Source organism: Primulina huaijiensis, chromosome 8 (genome assembly GCF_012295235.1).
Source record: "Primulina huaijiensis isolate GDHJ02 chromosome 8, ASM1229523v2, whole genome shotgun sequence".
In the NCBI taxonomy this organism is placed as follows: Eukaryota; Viridiplantae; Streptophyta; class Magnoliopsida; order Lamiales; family Gesneriaceae; genus Primulina; species Primulina huaijiensis.
The window spans coordinates 19,541,617-19,556,086 of record NC_133313.1 but is presented as its reverse complement, the minus strand read 5'-3'; the positions used below and the strand labels follow the sequence as shown (position 1 = coordinate 19,556,086).

Here is a 14,470-nt window from a genome sequence, read left to right as displayed (position 1 = left end):
TTTCGACACTTGATATGTAGTGATTCAACCGTCTGGTCTTTACGCATCAACTCTTCTGCTCGCGCATATGCGCGCCCTAGCGCTGCGCATATGCGCAAGACCTACTGTCTCGGCGTACAGCAACTCGCGCATATGCGCGCCTCGTCTCCGTGCATATGCGCCAGACCTTCTGGTCACACCCTTCTTCCCTTGCACATGCTCGCGCATATGCGCGGCTCGTCTCGCGCATATGCGCGAGACCTTCTGTCCTCGCACATACAAGATCACATGCCAACTCAAATCATGTCTCGGAGTGGTCCGTCTATAATCGCAACAATTCAGAATCATTAATCTCAGATTAACAGAATCAAATCTCGAGCATTACAACAACTATAAATTGTCAAAATTTTTATTTAGTTCAACCCAAAGATTTGGATGGATTTTTAAAATTTCTAAATCATACACAAGCTATTTATTTCTCTTTCTGTCGTTTCACATCAGCTCTTTTCTTATCTTCTCTCCTTTCATCTATCTCTATCATTCTCTCAAATTTTCGAAGTGTGTATCTCTATATATTTTTTCATATTTCTTTTTCAAATTTTTCATTTTTTAGCTGATTGTTCATTTAATAATTTTTTATTTTAATATCATAGGAAATTTTGAATTCTAAAATTGATTTTGTGATTTTTAATTTATGATTTATACAAATTAATGTAATATTCAATAATAATAAAAAAATGATTCAAAAAATGTCGTTTAATTCTTAATAATTGAATATCTTTACAACAACCATGATTTTTTAAATTCTTTTTAGCATTATTAATTAATATATTAGCTACGATATTTTTATACAAAATTATATTCACACAATGCTAAATAATATTTTTTTTCATATGTATATTATTAATTCAAAAACAAGATTACATATTAATCAAATTAATGTATTTTAAAAATTTACAAACATGCATACAAAGCCACATATTTACACATGTAAGGATGATTTAACTTTTAAATATATTTATTTATTTATTAATATAAATATTGAAAAACTATTTCAAACTGAATATGTTATATATTTCAATTAATTATTGGTTCAAAGAAATTAATAAAAAATAATATGTTATAACTAAGTAAAAAATTTATAAAATTCTATAAAAAAAATCACAAAAGTCTAAAATTTTGCAAAAAAGTCTACATGAATCCACATAAATCTTTTTATAAATATGTGAGAGTCCATAAAAATCAATAAAAATATATCAAATCCATAAAAATCTATCATTCAACCGTATAATGTATAATGTAAGCTCTGTACATAAAGCAAACTAGTTGAATAAACCGAGAAAATGGAAACTTGAAACACACACGTGACATAAAGATTACCTGTTGTCTGTTGATGATGGAGGAGTGCTCATGCTGAGGAAGAAGGAAAAAAAAAAAAAACAAGTGAATGACAAGAAGGGTTCCACTTCGATATGTCAACAACCCATCTCTGAACACCCTTTGGGACTTCCATTTTCTTGCACTTTATCTTCTTTTTTTTTTTTTCAAAAAAAAGGAACTAAGCGCACCTAATTTTCAACAGTATCACTTTCGTGTTTCAGTTTATAATGAGTTAGAGCCACAGTCTAATGGGTTGTCCCGTGGATTATTTCAGTTCAAGCAAAGAACAACAATCTCTTTTCTCTGGTAAATGGATACACTGTAGTCTGTACATTTGAAAATTCAGAGAAAAAAATGTATTTTGTGTGTAGTTGAGAGGGCAAAGTGTAATTCGCAATCATTTTATGGGTAGATGTGTGGAATAAATTGTCATCAACTCGAAACGAACACAAAAGGCTCCACCTTTATTCGCTCCTCTATCCGTGCGTTCGATGCTGACTCCTAATCACCCTATTCATTCCTGTTAACTCAAACCGTACATTTTCAAGAAGAAAATTTCCCCCATACGATTCTCTTTCGATTCAAGAAAAATAATGGGTGTTGGTATGTCTTTCCTCATAGGCCTAAAGGCAGCAACTTTATTCATTTTCTTTGCATCTCTTAGATATCTTGGCTTCACTTTGCTTACAATACCAATTTTGTATGCATCTTTGGTATCATTATTGGTTACAATTGCTTCCCATCCTTCCGTAAATCTGCCGATGCTTCTAGGAAAAGGTTCAGATGGTAAGTTTCCAATTTGGTCTTTGGTTATGTTCAGTCCTAACTGATATTTCGTGAGAGCATTTTCGGCTGTAAGAAGATTTACAAGTAGAGAGGATCCGTACAGTAAGATCAGTGAAGGTTTGTATGTTGGAGGTTGGCCTTATTTGCCAGATAAGTTGCCACCCGGTAATCCGGCTATAATTGATTGCACCTGTGAATTGCCTAGGAAAATGGAGGTATCAGGGCATGCATATTTTTGCATTCCTACATGGGATACTCGGGCTCCTCGGCCGGGTGAGATTGAGTCTGCGGTGAAATGGGCTCGTCGAAAGATTGCTCAGAAAACTCCTATTTTTGTTCATTGCTCATATGGTATGATATTAAGTGTTAAAAGTTCATTTCAGTTGTTAGAGATCATGAATTGCTAGTTCATTGAGAGTATATTTAATGTTCAGTCAATATTGTTGTTTTCATTATATCATCCTATAATATGCTTGTAATTGGTTTTCTCGGATATTATCGAGTGCCTGAATGGAACGTTTGTGTATCAGTTTTATGAGAGTTATGAGAGGATGAGAATATATTATGAATCAATAAATTGCTGAACATGGAAAGCCACAATAAGAATGAGCTGGTGTACTTGCTAGGTTTTTACATCAGCTATGTAAGAACTGCAACTACTGGCTGAATATTATTGTTTTAGTCCAACCAACTAATTTTTACAGTGAACTATTGTCAAAGGATATGTATCTCTCTCTCTGTGTCTTTTTTGATGGTCCTTATAGTCAGGAAAACATGTTCTCGATTGTTTAATACATGAGTAGTAGGATTCCTGTGAATCTGTCTTTCTGACTTCTGCTGGATTTGAATATTAGCTTGTGGATTGGTTTTGCTCTTTCAGCTTTGATATCCTGATAACACAGTTCTGCCAGTGAATTGTATCTGTTTCATGTCTTCTCTTCTCCAGTATATAATTCTTATGAACATTAAAAATGAGATGCAATAAGTTTAAAGAGAGAAGGTTTTTATCGCTTATACATGGAAAAAATGGGTAGACTTGATATACTGGTTGTTTTAGGCTTTTAGAAAGCTGAGTTGTTTTGAGGACGATACCAGAGTTTCTATTCATTCAAATGAAAGATTAGGCTAGGGTTATGTTATTTTCCAGAAAGACAGTGAACAGGCTTTCATTTATTCAAATTTGGCTTGCATCTTTACAGTCTCCAATGCAGTAAGAGTCCTTTTCTCCTTTAGTTTCAGCCTGAATTAGTTATCTTTTGGTCTGAATTATGACCATTCTTGTTCAATTTTCCCTCTGTGCACAAAAGATTTATGCCTATCAAGGGTTTTTACATTTATTCCAAATGACTTCATAATGTGAGCTTTGTTGCCTTGGTGAACTAATTCTAGTCCAAAAGCTGACAACATTTGCACATTGATGAAATTTGGTACTTACAATTTTATCATTCTTTAGGACATGGACGAAGCGTTGCAGTAATGTGTGCTCTTTTGGTGGCTCTTGGCCTAGCAGAAGATTGGAAAAGTGCTGAAAAATTAATTCGTGAAAAAAGGCCTTACATTCGTATGAATGCTCTTCACCGTGAAGCCCTGGAAGTATGGTCAAAGCATAGGTTGTCGCCAATGGGTAGTCTGGCATGAGTTCTTTGAACTTTTCTAGCACTTCTGACAATCTTGATTACACTGGTCAGGAAACCATTGTTTCTTCATTATATTAAGTTTGAACTTAACTTCGAAAATGTTTATGTCAAATGCTTATGGAAAATTTGGTGATGTTTCTCTGTGAGATGTATCTTGGAAAATGGTTCGAGTCTATTTGTGAGCTATTTACAATGGTTCTATACTTGTTTGCAATTTTTGAGCTTCAAACATATTTAAAAAAATTTAACTCAAGCTCACAAATGAAAAAATGAGGCTTTTTTAATTTAATTTTCAATGAAAAAACGATGTTGTGGGAAATGAGTATTTTCGAAAAGAAAATTGGTGTGTCTTGAAGATCGAGAGTGGTTAGTATAAGAATCTCATATTAATAATAAATGGTGTTGTATATAATGTGACATCCCAGTTTGAAAAATGAAATATGCATTGGTAACTTGGCTTAGGCAAGAATTTCTCCAAATAAACGCATCAGAACAAAATGGATCAGCGGTGATAAAATGGAAGAGCAAGTTAATGCTTTTTATTCATTATTATTCCGTTATAGTGATTTCTTGACACAAATCGTAAGCAGAAACAATCTATGGACATTACACAAAGTCTAAACATTCGTTTGTTTTCGCTACAACACCGATATCGGTAATTTATTCCAATCTGGAAAACCTACAAAATCCGGACTCCACGGGCCAATTCAGTTTCTTCAACTTAATTTCTAGTTGGTTTTTCTTCGATCTAGCATGTGCGTTCGATCTCTATATCTGTTCTTGACTTCTTGTGTAAATAAAGAAAATACAAGCTCAAAGTAACTTATGCTCACGAGCTGCCACCTGGTTTGGCTGCTTCAGAATTGCTCACTGTCATAAAAGACTCTCCACAGCCACACTGCCCTTTGGAGTTTGGATTAATGAATATGAACTCAGATCTGCTCAAGAGCATGTAGAGAAGTCAGAGTACGTAATTGCACCCAAATATATGAGGCTGAGACCGGGGTAGGGGGCGGGTTGAGGCAATTATGTTCGCACATGGAAAATAGGTAGCATAGAGAGTATTTCTCGCCTCCCTAAGGTTTATGGTCATCCCTGCTGTCGCTGGTATCTTAAACAGGCTTTGGGAACCGCATAACCAAACAAATTGTTGTCGCCGGAAATTTATGATTCAGGGAATATAACTTAAAATGGAAATTCTCATGTGTCCTGTAATTCACATTGTCTATGCCAAAATTTCATTACCGCAAATCAGGGATAGAAGAAAGGATGAGTTTTTCTCTTTAATATTTTGGATTAAAATGTTACTGAAAGCACTGGAGAGAAAAGATCACCCTTAAAGGAATATTTGTGGATTTAAGGTAAACTCGGTTCCCTGAATTTAATCTTCGACCAAATAGAACGAATGAAGGATCAGATGATTTAAAAAGCACAAAACATATGTGCAAAAAATACAAACAAAAATGCCACTAAGTTAAATTCATCAGAAAGAGTAAGTATTTAACTATCACATACCTGAGTTTATCATCAACAAAATCCATCTTGGTCCCTATGACATGCATTAGAGCCTTTGGATCAATCAATATCTTTATCCCTTTATCCTCGACCAATTCATCGAACTTCATTTTCTCATCTGTGAATTTGATAAAGTTAACAATTCAGAACAAAGCGATCAACTCAAATGAAACAACAATATGGTAGAATAATATCACCAGCGAAACTAAAATGAGATAAATTTCGGAATGTCACATTAAAGATACACCCCTCGCATATTTCAATAATCAAGCTTAACTGTTACAAGAATGTATATCAACCAGTTCAGCATAGATGCAACCATACTCGGGTGATTACCGTGAATTTTTCACGCCCATGGCAAAACTTATGAAGCCAATTATTTACAGCATAGAGAAACTTTCGAAATTTATATCAAACTCAATAGAATGAAATCGACAAAGCTCAATCAAGAATTAAACTGAACAATTCTGTCACTATATACCACGGTAAAACTCGTGATCGTGATGGATTGAATCGCCATCCAGCTCACTCGTCTTTTACATGTAAAATTACAAAAGTGAATCCAAGTTCATCACCCCCACAAATAAACCAGAGGTATGAGTTCAAATTTAAACGAGCATCACAGCATCACCGAAAAATGTAACTTTTCCCCTGTTCGAATGCAAATCTTAATAGATTATGAGTTATCAAGTGCACGCTAAAAAATTTGAAACTAATACGATCACAATCAACCGTAGACTAACAAATTCTCACAATATCTTACCCATAAAAAAAAAATTCGAAGGCCAATCTCCTAGCGTAGGCAGAATCAATTATTAAAAAAAACAAGGAAAATGAAACTCACCGGCATAATTGAGCGTGTAGGATAAGCCGTTGCAACCGCGAGCCTTGACTCCGAGCTTGAGGTAAGAACGCTGGCGCTTCTCAAGAAGCTGCCGTATTCTAGCGGCCGCGGCGTCCGTTAGGGACAGAACTTGTTTCCGCGCGAAGGGTCCCAACTTCTCTGCGCTGGTTTTCAGAATTGAACCTGCCATTTTAATTGTGTTTTCTTCACGAGATGCTGCGAAGCCAAACAGCCCTTTATCTTTTGCCTCGATTTTTTTATTAAAATAAATAAGATTCAAGCCCGTGGACCGGGTTGGACCCGAATCGACAAAAAACGAGTCGGATAAGATCCGACTAAAATTAAAAAAAAACAAAAACTAATCATGAACAATTGATTTAAAATTTATGTATGTAAATATTTCTTAAAATTTCAGTCTCCAAATATTTTGGCTGGATAAACTCAAATGGTGATGATTTAATATAATTAATTGTTTGTTTTACATTGTAAAAAAAATATATACATCCATTTTTAATTCAAAGGACCAAAATTTTTATTTAAAAATAACAACTATAAATCAATGTATATTTAACAAAAAAAATCGTGGATTATCAACTAACATATGTAGGACATTAATGTCGCGGTAATATCAAATGTATCTCGTAAATTATTTTCATTGGATTGCTATTTGTACGTAAAAAAAACCATTTAAAATTTTGACAAAAACTTGTGTGAGACGGTCTCACATAAGACTCACTCTTAAATTTTTGTGTGTATAATGTACTTATAATAGTTGGAGTTGCAAAGAAACAAGTGTTTGGTCATCGTTGTGTCTATATGTAAATAATTATGTGTTACGATCGAGTCGAGTAAGAATTATATGTTAAAATACTGTATTTATTTGAAATTTAAGGTATGACATACCGTACAGACTTTAAATGTATAAAGACTAATGGGTATTTTATATTTATACGAATATTATTGAAATATTGTTGGAATTAAAGATCAACAATGGCGTGGGATGAGCGCAGTTTAAAATATATATTTCAAATATAAAATTATGGAATCGAGTTAAAATTCAAAGGTCAAGCAAATATTAATTAGTATGAAAATTCCTTGATTATTGACATTACTAATAAAATTCAGTTTGCGTAAAAGAGCTTTAGCTGAAATGACGACAGCTTAGCTAAAAGAGCCTTTGCATATCGATTGTGCGTAGTATCCAGGAAGACAACACAATGCTTGCTAAATTAACAAGATGAAGATAAATGATCTGGAAGGAATATGCGTGTAATGTGCAAGAACATTAACGATGTCATAGTGTTGCACCAACAAATATACATGAACATACCGTGCTAGTACGAGAAAAGAAACACAGCTCACTCACAATATATTCATTACGTTTCAGATCCAAAGTCTGCCATGTTTAGTGAAATATGAACCAAATGATGAAGAGCAGGACGAGAACAGCTCCTCCGACCATCAGCTTCATGTGAAGATTTTGCAGCCACATTTTACGACGCAGCTGCCTTCCTTGCCTTTGGAAGCTGTCAGCCTGAAAAATATATTCTCCTGAACATGTTACTATCACGTTCCAAGTATCTATATTTTCCTGCAAGTTCAGACAGAAGAAAATTCTCACCTGGAACTGAAGATTTTCTGTTTTATCAACCAGTAGTTCAATCTTCTCACCACGATCCAAAACCTGAAGGCAAAAAAATAGTTCAATAATTGGAGCTATGTTAAAACCGCTTAGTGTAAAAGCTTGAGCTCAATTGAGAGAAGATAATCAATCAGTAGCTTTGTACTAAGTGGGAGCCAAGAGCAGGGATTTCTAATATGCTGAGTTTCAATATCCAAGACGTGCACCAACTTAAATATATGGGATTTTGCTCTCTTCAAAGAGTCTTAATCTTTGACCTCTTGGCCCTAATTAACCAAATTAAGCCTGTTGTCCCAAAAGCACGTATTCGTGGGAGGCGACAATAATTCGATTTATATTTTACTAACCTCACAAACTTCAAAGGAATCATTTGGTGAACATGAATGACAAAATGAGAGAGGAAGATTTTTTAATTTAGATCCCTTGAGTTAAAAAGTACTGTGTATTGACATTCATAAAATGCTAAAAAAAGAAGAAATAACACAAGGAGCTGATTTCAGTATTCTTAATCCATGATCCCTAATGACCGGAAGAATTAAGAGGTCCTTTTGGAGCCACGACTTTGTGAATTAGTCAAAGCTGAAGAGGAAAGAGAATAACGAGACATCTTTTACACTTAAAGCTTGAAGGGTTGTCTCATTTCATGAGCTTACAGCTATCTGCATCCTCCGCTATCTGTATCCTCCCAAACCCCCCCCCCCCCCCCCCCGCAAAAAGAAGTCCACATCCTTTTCACTGAGAATGCATGATATATGTTAGTAGAGAATCTTCTTCTGGCACAAAATTCTATGTAAGCCATGCTTATTTGCAAAGGCTAGGTGTTAGTCCAGTGTCCAGCTCACAAGACTCGGAAAATTTTCATCATATCACATATGAACACTCAGACAAAACAGAGAGGGGTTAAAGAGACAAAAAGATCCTTCTAGCGGGTTGCACAAGCAAAACTCTTTGACTTCAACTCTTAATGGACCAGGAGTTGATACAAGTGGATCTTGACTAAAATATTCACTACCATTGTCAATGCAGTTTCATGTATCTCCTAACTGACAATTTAGCAACCTTAGCTAATCAGAATTTGATTTAGCAAATCAGAATTTGATTTAGCAAATCAGAACCATTATAATTACAAACATGAAAAGGCCAAAGAGATGAAAAGAAAAATGGTCAAATACAACGGAAACAACCACTTTTATCGCACACAAACGTAATCTTCGGTACATTTTTTTAACACCCATGCGACATTTAAACTTAATTTACATTCTATCTAACAGTTGTATGAAATGAACGATTACCTTCTCTATGTTGTCCATCATTATCCCTTTGACCTCTGTTATTTGTGCCTTCAATTTGGATAGCTTATTAATTTCTTCAGGATGATTCATGCAATATTCCATGTGCTCTTTAAGCCTTGGCCTAGTAAGGAACACAATATAAAAATTCTGCACATTTTTGGACATCAGAAAATTTAATTCATCGTGCATTTCCACGAAAAACAAGCTATATACGCACCCAAATTCTCGGTCAAGATTATACGCAATGCTAAATCGATCCTCAAACAAATCATCGTCCTCATCATCATCTGCTAGAGGGTGTTGACCGTCATTCTTGATGCTGTCTCCATACCGTTGTTTGAAATCATCCTTCACTTTCTCAAGAAATACGAAAGGTACACTTCTTCCCATTGATTCGTCAGCAACTACGAGGAAGACTGCAAATCAAATGAGCATTATAATTTCTCTAGATATAATTTGAGCTGAAAAGGGGCACATGCACAGTTGAGAACGTTAAGGATCAAGTACCAAATCCATTTTCGAGGAGGAAATTGAACGTGTGACCATCGCACGAGTAAGTATACTTGCTGCTATTCGAAGGAAGCTTTTGCAAGCATTGAACGGCAATTGTACTGAAGTTTCCAGAATAAGGAGTGTGCTCGGCCAGAACAACGGTCCCTTTCGCAACGAAGCTGTAAATCAAACCTTTTGGACTCATTTTCCAAAAACCAATCCCACAAAACAAATTAACGCCAGGGATAAGTCCGTTCCACCTAGAGTTAAAGGATAAGTCCTTTCCACCTAAAATTAAAGAGATAAAAGAACTTAGGCAAACAAATGAATCAGTAATCACAAGACACAAGCTCAGCCAATGTACTCTCTCTACTCGAAACCCAAGCAAAGAAAAAGTACAGAAATAACACACGAGACCTAAGACCCAAATCAGCTCCGGCATGCATCTATACAATTTCTTTACAGCCAAAAGTAAACGTAACCCCATTACCCTAACCACGAGCAATCAAAATAATTAAATTAACAACTCAAAACCAACAAAATCAACGGCGTCGCAACAAAAATCATCATGCTCGAATTGCAAGTGGACACTCAACGAGTGAAAATCGTAAAGAACCCAGACAATAATTGCATACCTCAAGCCGAAAATGACGATAAAAAGTGGTAACTCAAAATAATCAAAGTAAAACAACATGATACTTATCATCATCAAATAAAAGCTAAATCAAATCCATGAAACGATTAAACTGAAACCTGTGATACGAAGCGAAATCAATAGATCCGGATCATCTTCTGGAATGATACTAATTAATTTGGGCGGATTGCGTTGCGGTTAAGAAATTGGAAATTAAGACGTAAGCTAGAGGACAGTAGAAATATATAGAAATGAATTATTGCCACCTATTCCACTATTTGCATTCTATTTCTCCTTTCTTGGGTATGACCCAAATTGTTATATAATAAAACAATAAAATTATAACTGAATAAATAATAATAATAAAACTTAATTGAATACATTATTTTCAGAAAAAAAATATTATAAATAAGATTTTTAGTTTTAAAATAAGACAAAAACTTTTGTGAGACGGTCTCACGGTCGTATTTTGTGAGACAAATCTTTTATTTGGGTCATCTATTGATACTCACGGGAAATTTTGGGTCCGATCCCAACGAGCGTCACTAGTTCAGACGTGGGTTTTAAGATTACTCTGAGCCTGAAATCACAAATAAGACCGTTAGAAGGGGGCCAGGAGGGTGTCCTGGCGTAGCCCCTCCGACGCTCAAGTCAGAGACTGAGGATATATAGGGGGAGCAGCTAAGGGTGCTGCTGAAAACAATATAGTGAATGAAATAACCGTACGCTCAAACCTGGTATTTATAGGAGAACACATGGGCTTTGTCATGGGCCTTTCACCTGTGGGCCTTAGGTATGGGCCGGATCTTGATGGGCTCATCCATGGGGTATCACCAGTCTCCCCCTCCCAAGTCGAACTGAATCGTAGGTTCAAAGTTCGATTAAATGTGTTGTCCTTGGTTTATCGGCGATGAGGACGTACCATGGCAGAAAAATTAATTTCGTTTGTCGTTAACGAACGATGTTAATTTCGTTTGTCGTAATCTTGCTCCGAAAGAAAAGATTTGGTCGGACTTCCCCTATAAATAGAGGTTCCCTCTTCACTTCAATTCCACTTCTCCCCTACAGAATTTGCTCTGCAATTCACTTGCCAGCTCTCCCCAGCCCACGCCTCACCTGCGCGTTCCGCTTCATCATCACCTCACCGTCACCGTCACGCACACCCTAGCCACTATCTTCCACTCGCCTCGCCATCTTCAGCGCGAGCTCCTGGCCTTCGCCTCGCCTCCTCGCCCCACCACCGTCGCCAGCCTCGCCGCACTCGCCCTCGCGCCCTCCGCCAGCGCGCAAACCCCCAGCCCTCGCCTCACCAAGTGCAGCGCGTGCCCTCGTCGCGCCTCCCCATCACTGTCGCCAATACACCCTAGCCCCACCACTGTCCCCAGCCTCGCCAGCAAGCCATACCCTCACAGTCGCCCCTCGCCAAGCCTTCTCCCCTCCTCGCCACAAACTCGATAGCCTCGCCCAATCAGCAGCCTCGAAGCCTCGCCCTCGTCCTCCCCGGCAACAGCGAAGCCTCGCCCTCGCCTCTCGCCCAGCCCTCGCCTCACCAAGTGCAGCGCGTGCCCTCGCCGCGCATCCTCATCACTCTCGCCAATACACCCTCACCCCACCACCGTCGCCAGCCTCGCCAGCGAGTCACACCCTTGCCCTCGCCCCTCGCCAAGCCCTCGCCTCACCAAGTGCAGCGCGCGCCCTCGCCGCGCCTCCCCATCACTCTCGCCAATACACCCTCGCCCCACCCCGCCAGCAAGCCACACACCCTCGCCCTCGCCCTTCTCCAAGCCCTCGCCTCACCAAGTGCAGCGCGCGCCCTCGCCGCGCCTCCCCATCACTCTCGCCAATACACCCTCGCCCCACCACCATCGCCAGCCTCGCCAGCAAGCCACACACCCTCTCCCCTCGCCAAGCCTTCGCCTCACCACAAGCTCGATAGCCTCGCCCAATCATCAGCCTCGAAGCCTCGCCCTCCCCGCGCACACTCTTGCCCAAGCTATCTACACGCTCGGCCAGCGCCCGAGCATCTTGCCTCGCTCAGCGCTCGAGACACCTGCACGCTCAAGCGCACATCGCTCGGACATCCTTGTGCTCGTCCCCGGCTCATCCTTGCGGTCTTATTCCTTGAGTATTTTTCCACATCTCATTCGGGTCAGTTCTCTCCTTTTTCTGTTTGATTATCATTAACACTTATGTCTTCTTTCGATTCCGCATCTAGTTCCTCGAGTGATTCCGAGTCTAATTTTTCGAGTGATTCCGAGAGGTCTAGAGGGTCTAGCAAGTCTAGCCAGAGTAGGATTTTCCTTACTGATCCTGAATTTACCCTTGATTCTCACGAGGAGGAAGTCACCACCCATGGCCGTCCTGGTAAGGAAGTTCGCCATGTGACCCAACAGATGAACATATCTGACGCAGATAACTTATGGTACGGTCATTTGTCTTCCCACATCCCTTCTGATAGCGAGTCAAAACTTAGGACTTTGTGGCACATTCCTTCTTCCCATCAGATCATCATTCCTACCTCCGAGGACCGACCCTATCTAGCTCCCAAAGGCTGCTACACTTTCTTTCAGCACCACCTTGATGCAGGTCTTCGTTTTCCCTTGTGCGATTTCCTCCAAGAGTTAAGCAAGTATTATCAGGTGCATTTAGGTTTACTCACCCCCAATGCTTTCCGCTCGATATGCTGCTTCGCTGTGCTATTTAGGGCCTTAGACCTTCCGCTGAACTGCACGACTTTCTCCTACTTCTTGGTTTTAGCCAAGTCTAAGGACGGACCTTTCTATGTGACCTCTCGGTCTAGTCACAAGCTTCTTGACGGGGCCCCCAGTCATGTGAAGGACTGGAAAAAAATATTTTTTCTTTGTTCAGCCCCCCAAAGAATTGACTTATTTCACAGATTGGTACCTTACATTCACCAAACCTGAGCTTTCCAAAGGGTACAAGAAAGATAAAGAATATCTGCGTATAATGAGAGTGTTAGGAGATCGATGTTTTAGTATTCTCCAACTCCTATCTGAAGATCTCTTGTGCCATGCGGGGTTGAGTCCAGCCAAAATTAAGCTAAAAGAGAATGCTGGTAGATATTCTTATTTTTCATGTTTCTTGTTTTTTCTTTTTCTTATTACGTTACTTGATAACACTCTCATCTGGTTCATTGTCTTTGCTTGCAGGTACTAGAGTTATGAATGCTCTATTTCTCCGTGAAATTGCAAAGAAGAAGACTGAGGGTTCATCATCAGTACCTCAGAAGTCAGTTGCCTCAGCACTCAAGACGGAAATGAAGGGAACATGCTCTACCACCGCGACAAAACCTGCTGGCCTGCCCACCCCGGCAAAGAAGAAGAAGGCAGGCTCCTCCTCTTCCACTCAGGAGCGAGCCTCCTCCCCACCTCCTCAGGCTGAATCACATCCTCCATCTGGCAAAGAAAAGACATCCGCCGACCCTGGCCCGTCCATTCCACAGAAGAGCAAGCGCAAGATTTCTGAGATCTCAGCCACAACGGTCTCCTCTCCGGAAGCACCCGAGTCGGATGATGGGCCTATCACCGGGCCGAGTATACACCTCTTATACACGTCGGAGTCGGTCATCGTTGGTCGAGGTCCTTCTCATTTAGCTCAGAAGATATTGTATCAGCTTCCTTCCCACGCAGATGCGATGTTCATGAGTTCACTGGGATGGTCTGATCTTACCCGCCGGACATGCAGCAGTATCGCTGAGGTATACTTCTCATTCCAGATTCTAGACTGATATTCAATATATGCTTGCTTTTCTTGTCGTTTTTTCACTCTTATCTATCTTACTCAGGGCATGATGTACTTAGGAGAGTTGGTCCAGCGCTTGCCATGACTTACGCGAAAGTAAGGCTCTTTGCGACCAACTCCAGACGACCCTAGATGAAGCGAAAGCGACACACGTTAAAGAGCTTTCGGAATCTCAAGCTCAATGTGGCGAGCTCTTGAAGGAGAAACAGGAGTTTCAGCGACTGATAGAGGACCACGTCAAAGAGAATCAGAAGCTGAAGGAGGAGTTAAAGAATTCGCGAGCTGAACTTAAAGACGCCAAGGCGCGACATGCTGCAGAAGCCTCCTCCTTCAAAGAAGACTTTCTCAAATCTGAAGAATTCGTTGAGATCTGTGGCCCGAGAGCTTTTCACTACTTGGAGGTGGGTTTTGAGAGTGCAGTTGACCTTTTCAAGGCTCAAGGCTACCCTCCGTCCGGCGCTCCCACTGATTTCATCAGCCTTGAGGACTTTGTAGCTAGTCTCCCTC

The 14,470-nt window shown here is 39.4% G+C and overlaps 2 protein-coding genes and 1 long non-coding RNA gene across 5 annotated transcripts; 1 reads left to right on the top strand and 2 right to left on the bottom strand.

The window, feature by feature from the left end:
- The first annotated feature begins 1,305 nt into the window (after positions 1-1,305).
- LOC140982891 (uncharacterized) lies at positions 1,306-3,768 on the top strand. The gene is made up of 2 exons (XR_012176359.1): positions 1,306-2,496; positions 3,599-3,768. It is a non-coding gene; the product is annotated as an uncharacterized lncRNA (long non-coding RNA).
- A 526-nt stretch (positions 3,769-4,294) lies between these two features.
- Positions 4,295-6,380, bottom strand: LOC140982890 (iron-sulfur assembly protein IscA-like 1, mitochondrial). The gene is made up of 3 exons (XM_073449671.1): positions 6,142-6,380; positions 5,298-5,415; positions 4,295-4,720 (listed from the first exon to the last, which is right to left on the bottom strand). The coding sequence occupies exons 1-3, from the start codon at positions 6,329-6,331 to the stop codon at positions 4,612-4,614; spliced, it is 417 nt and encodes a 138-aa protein (XP_073305772.1). The 5' UTR covers positions 6,332-6,380; the 3' UTR covers positions 4,295-4,611.
- Positions 6,381-7,385: 1,005 nt separating this feature from the next.
- LOC140982889 (vesicle-associated membrane protein 727) lies at positions 7,386-10,485 on the bottom strand. 3 transcript variants are annotated; one of them, XM_073449668.1, is made up of 6 exons: positions 10,321-10,485; positions 9,583-9,855; positions 9,293-9,491; positions 9,076-9,196; positions 7,763-7,825; positions 7,386-7,675 (listed from the first exon to the last, which is right to left on the bottom strand). In XM_073449668.1, the coding sequence occupies exons 2-6, from the start codon at positions 9,770-9,772 to the stop codon at positions 7,547-7,549; spliced, it is 702 nt and encodes a 233-aa protein (XP_073305769.1). In that variant the 5' UTR covers positions 9,773-9,855; positions 10,321-10,485; the 3' UTR covers positions 7,386-7,546. The 3 variants fall into 3 exon arrangements, with proteins under 3 accessions (XP_073305769.1, XP_073305771.1, XP_073305770.1); XM_073449670.1 differs by having other exon boundaries at positions 9,583-9,827; positions 10,321-10,468; XM_073449669.1 differs by having other exon boundaries at positions 9,583-9,847; positions 10,315-10,467.
- Between the last annotated feature and the right edge of the window lie 3,985 nt (positions 10,486-14,470).

What these genes read in the sequence shown, in the direction of transcription:
- LOC140982890 (XM_073449671.1), bottom strand. Translation starts at nt 6,331, where the DNA reads ATGGCAGGTTCAATTCTGAAAACCAGCGCAGAGAAGTTGGGACCCTTC. An exon ending in CTACACGCTCAATTATGCCG is followed by an intron (nt 5,416 to 6,141) that starts GTGAGTTTCATT and finishes TCAAATTCACAG; the next exon opens with ATGAGAAAATGAAGTTCGAT. An exon ending in TTTGTTGATGATAAACTCAG is followed by an intron (nt 4,721 to 5,297) that starts GTATGTGATAGT and finishes GCTCTTGAGCAG; the next exon opens with ATCTGAGTTCATATTCATTA.
- LOC140982889 (XM_073449668.1), bottom strand. Translation starts at nt 9,772, where the DNA reads ATGAGTCCAAAAGGTTTGATTTACAGCTTCGTTGCGAAAGGGACCGTT. An exon ending in AATCTTGACCGAGAATTTGG is followed by an intron (nt 9,197 to 9,292) that starts GTGCGTATATAG and finishes GTTCCTTACTAG; the next exon opens with GCCAAGGCTTAAAGAGCACA. An exon ending in CAGAAAATCTTCAGTTCCAG is followed by an intron (nt 7,676 to 7,762) that starts GTGAGAATTTTC and finishes TATATTTTTCAG; the next exon opens with GCTGACAGCTTCCAAAGGCA.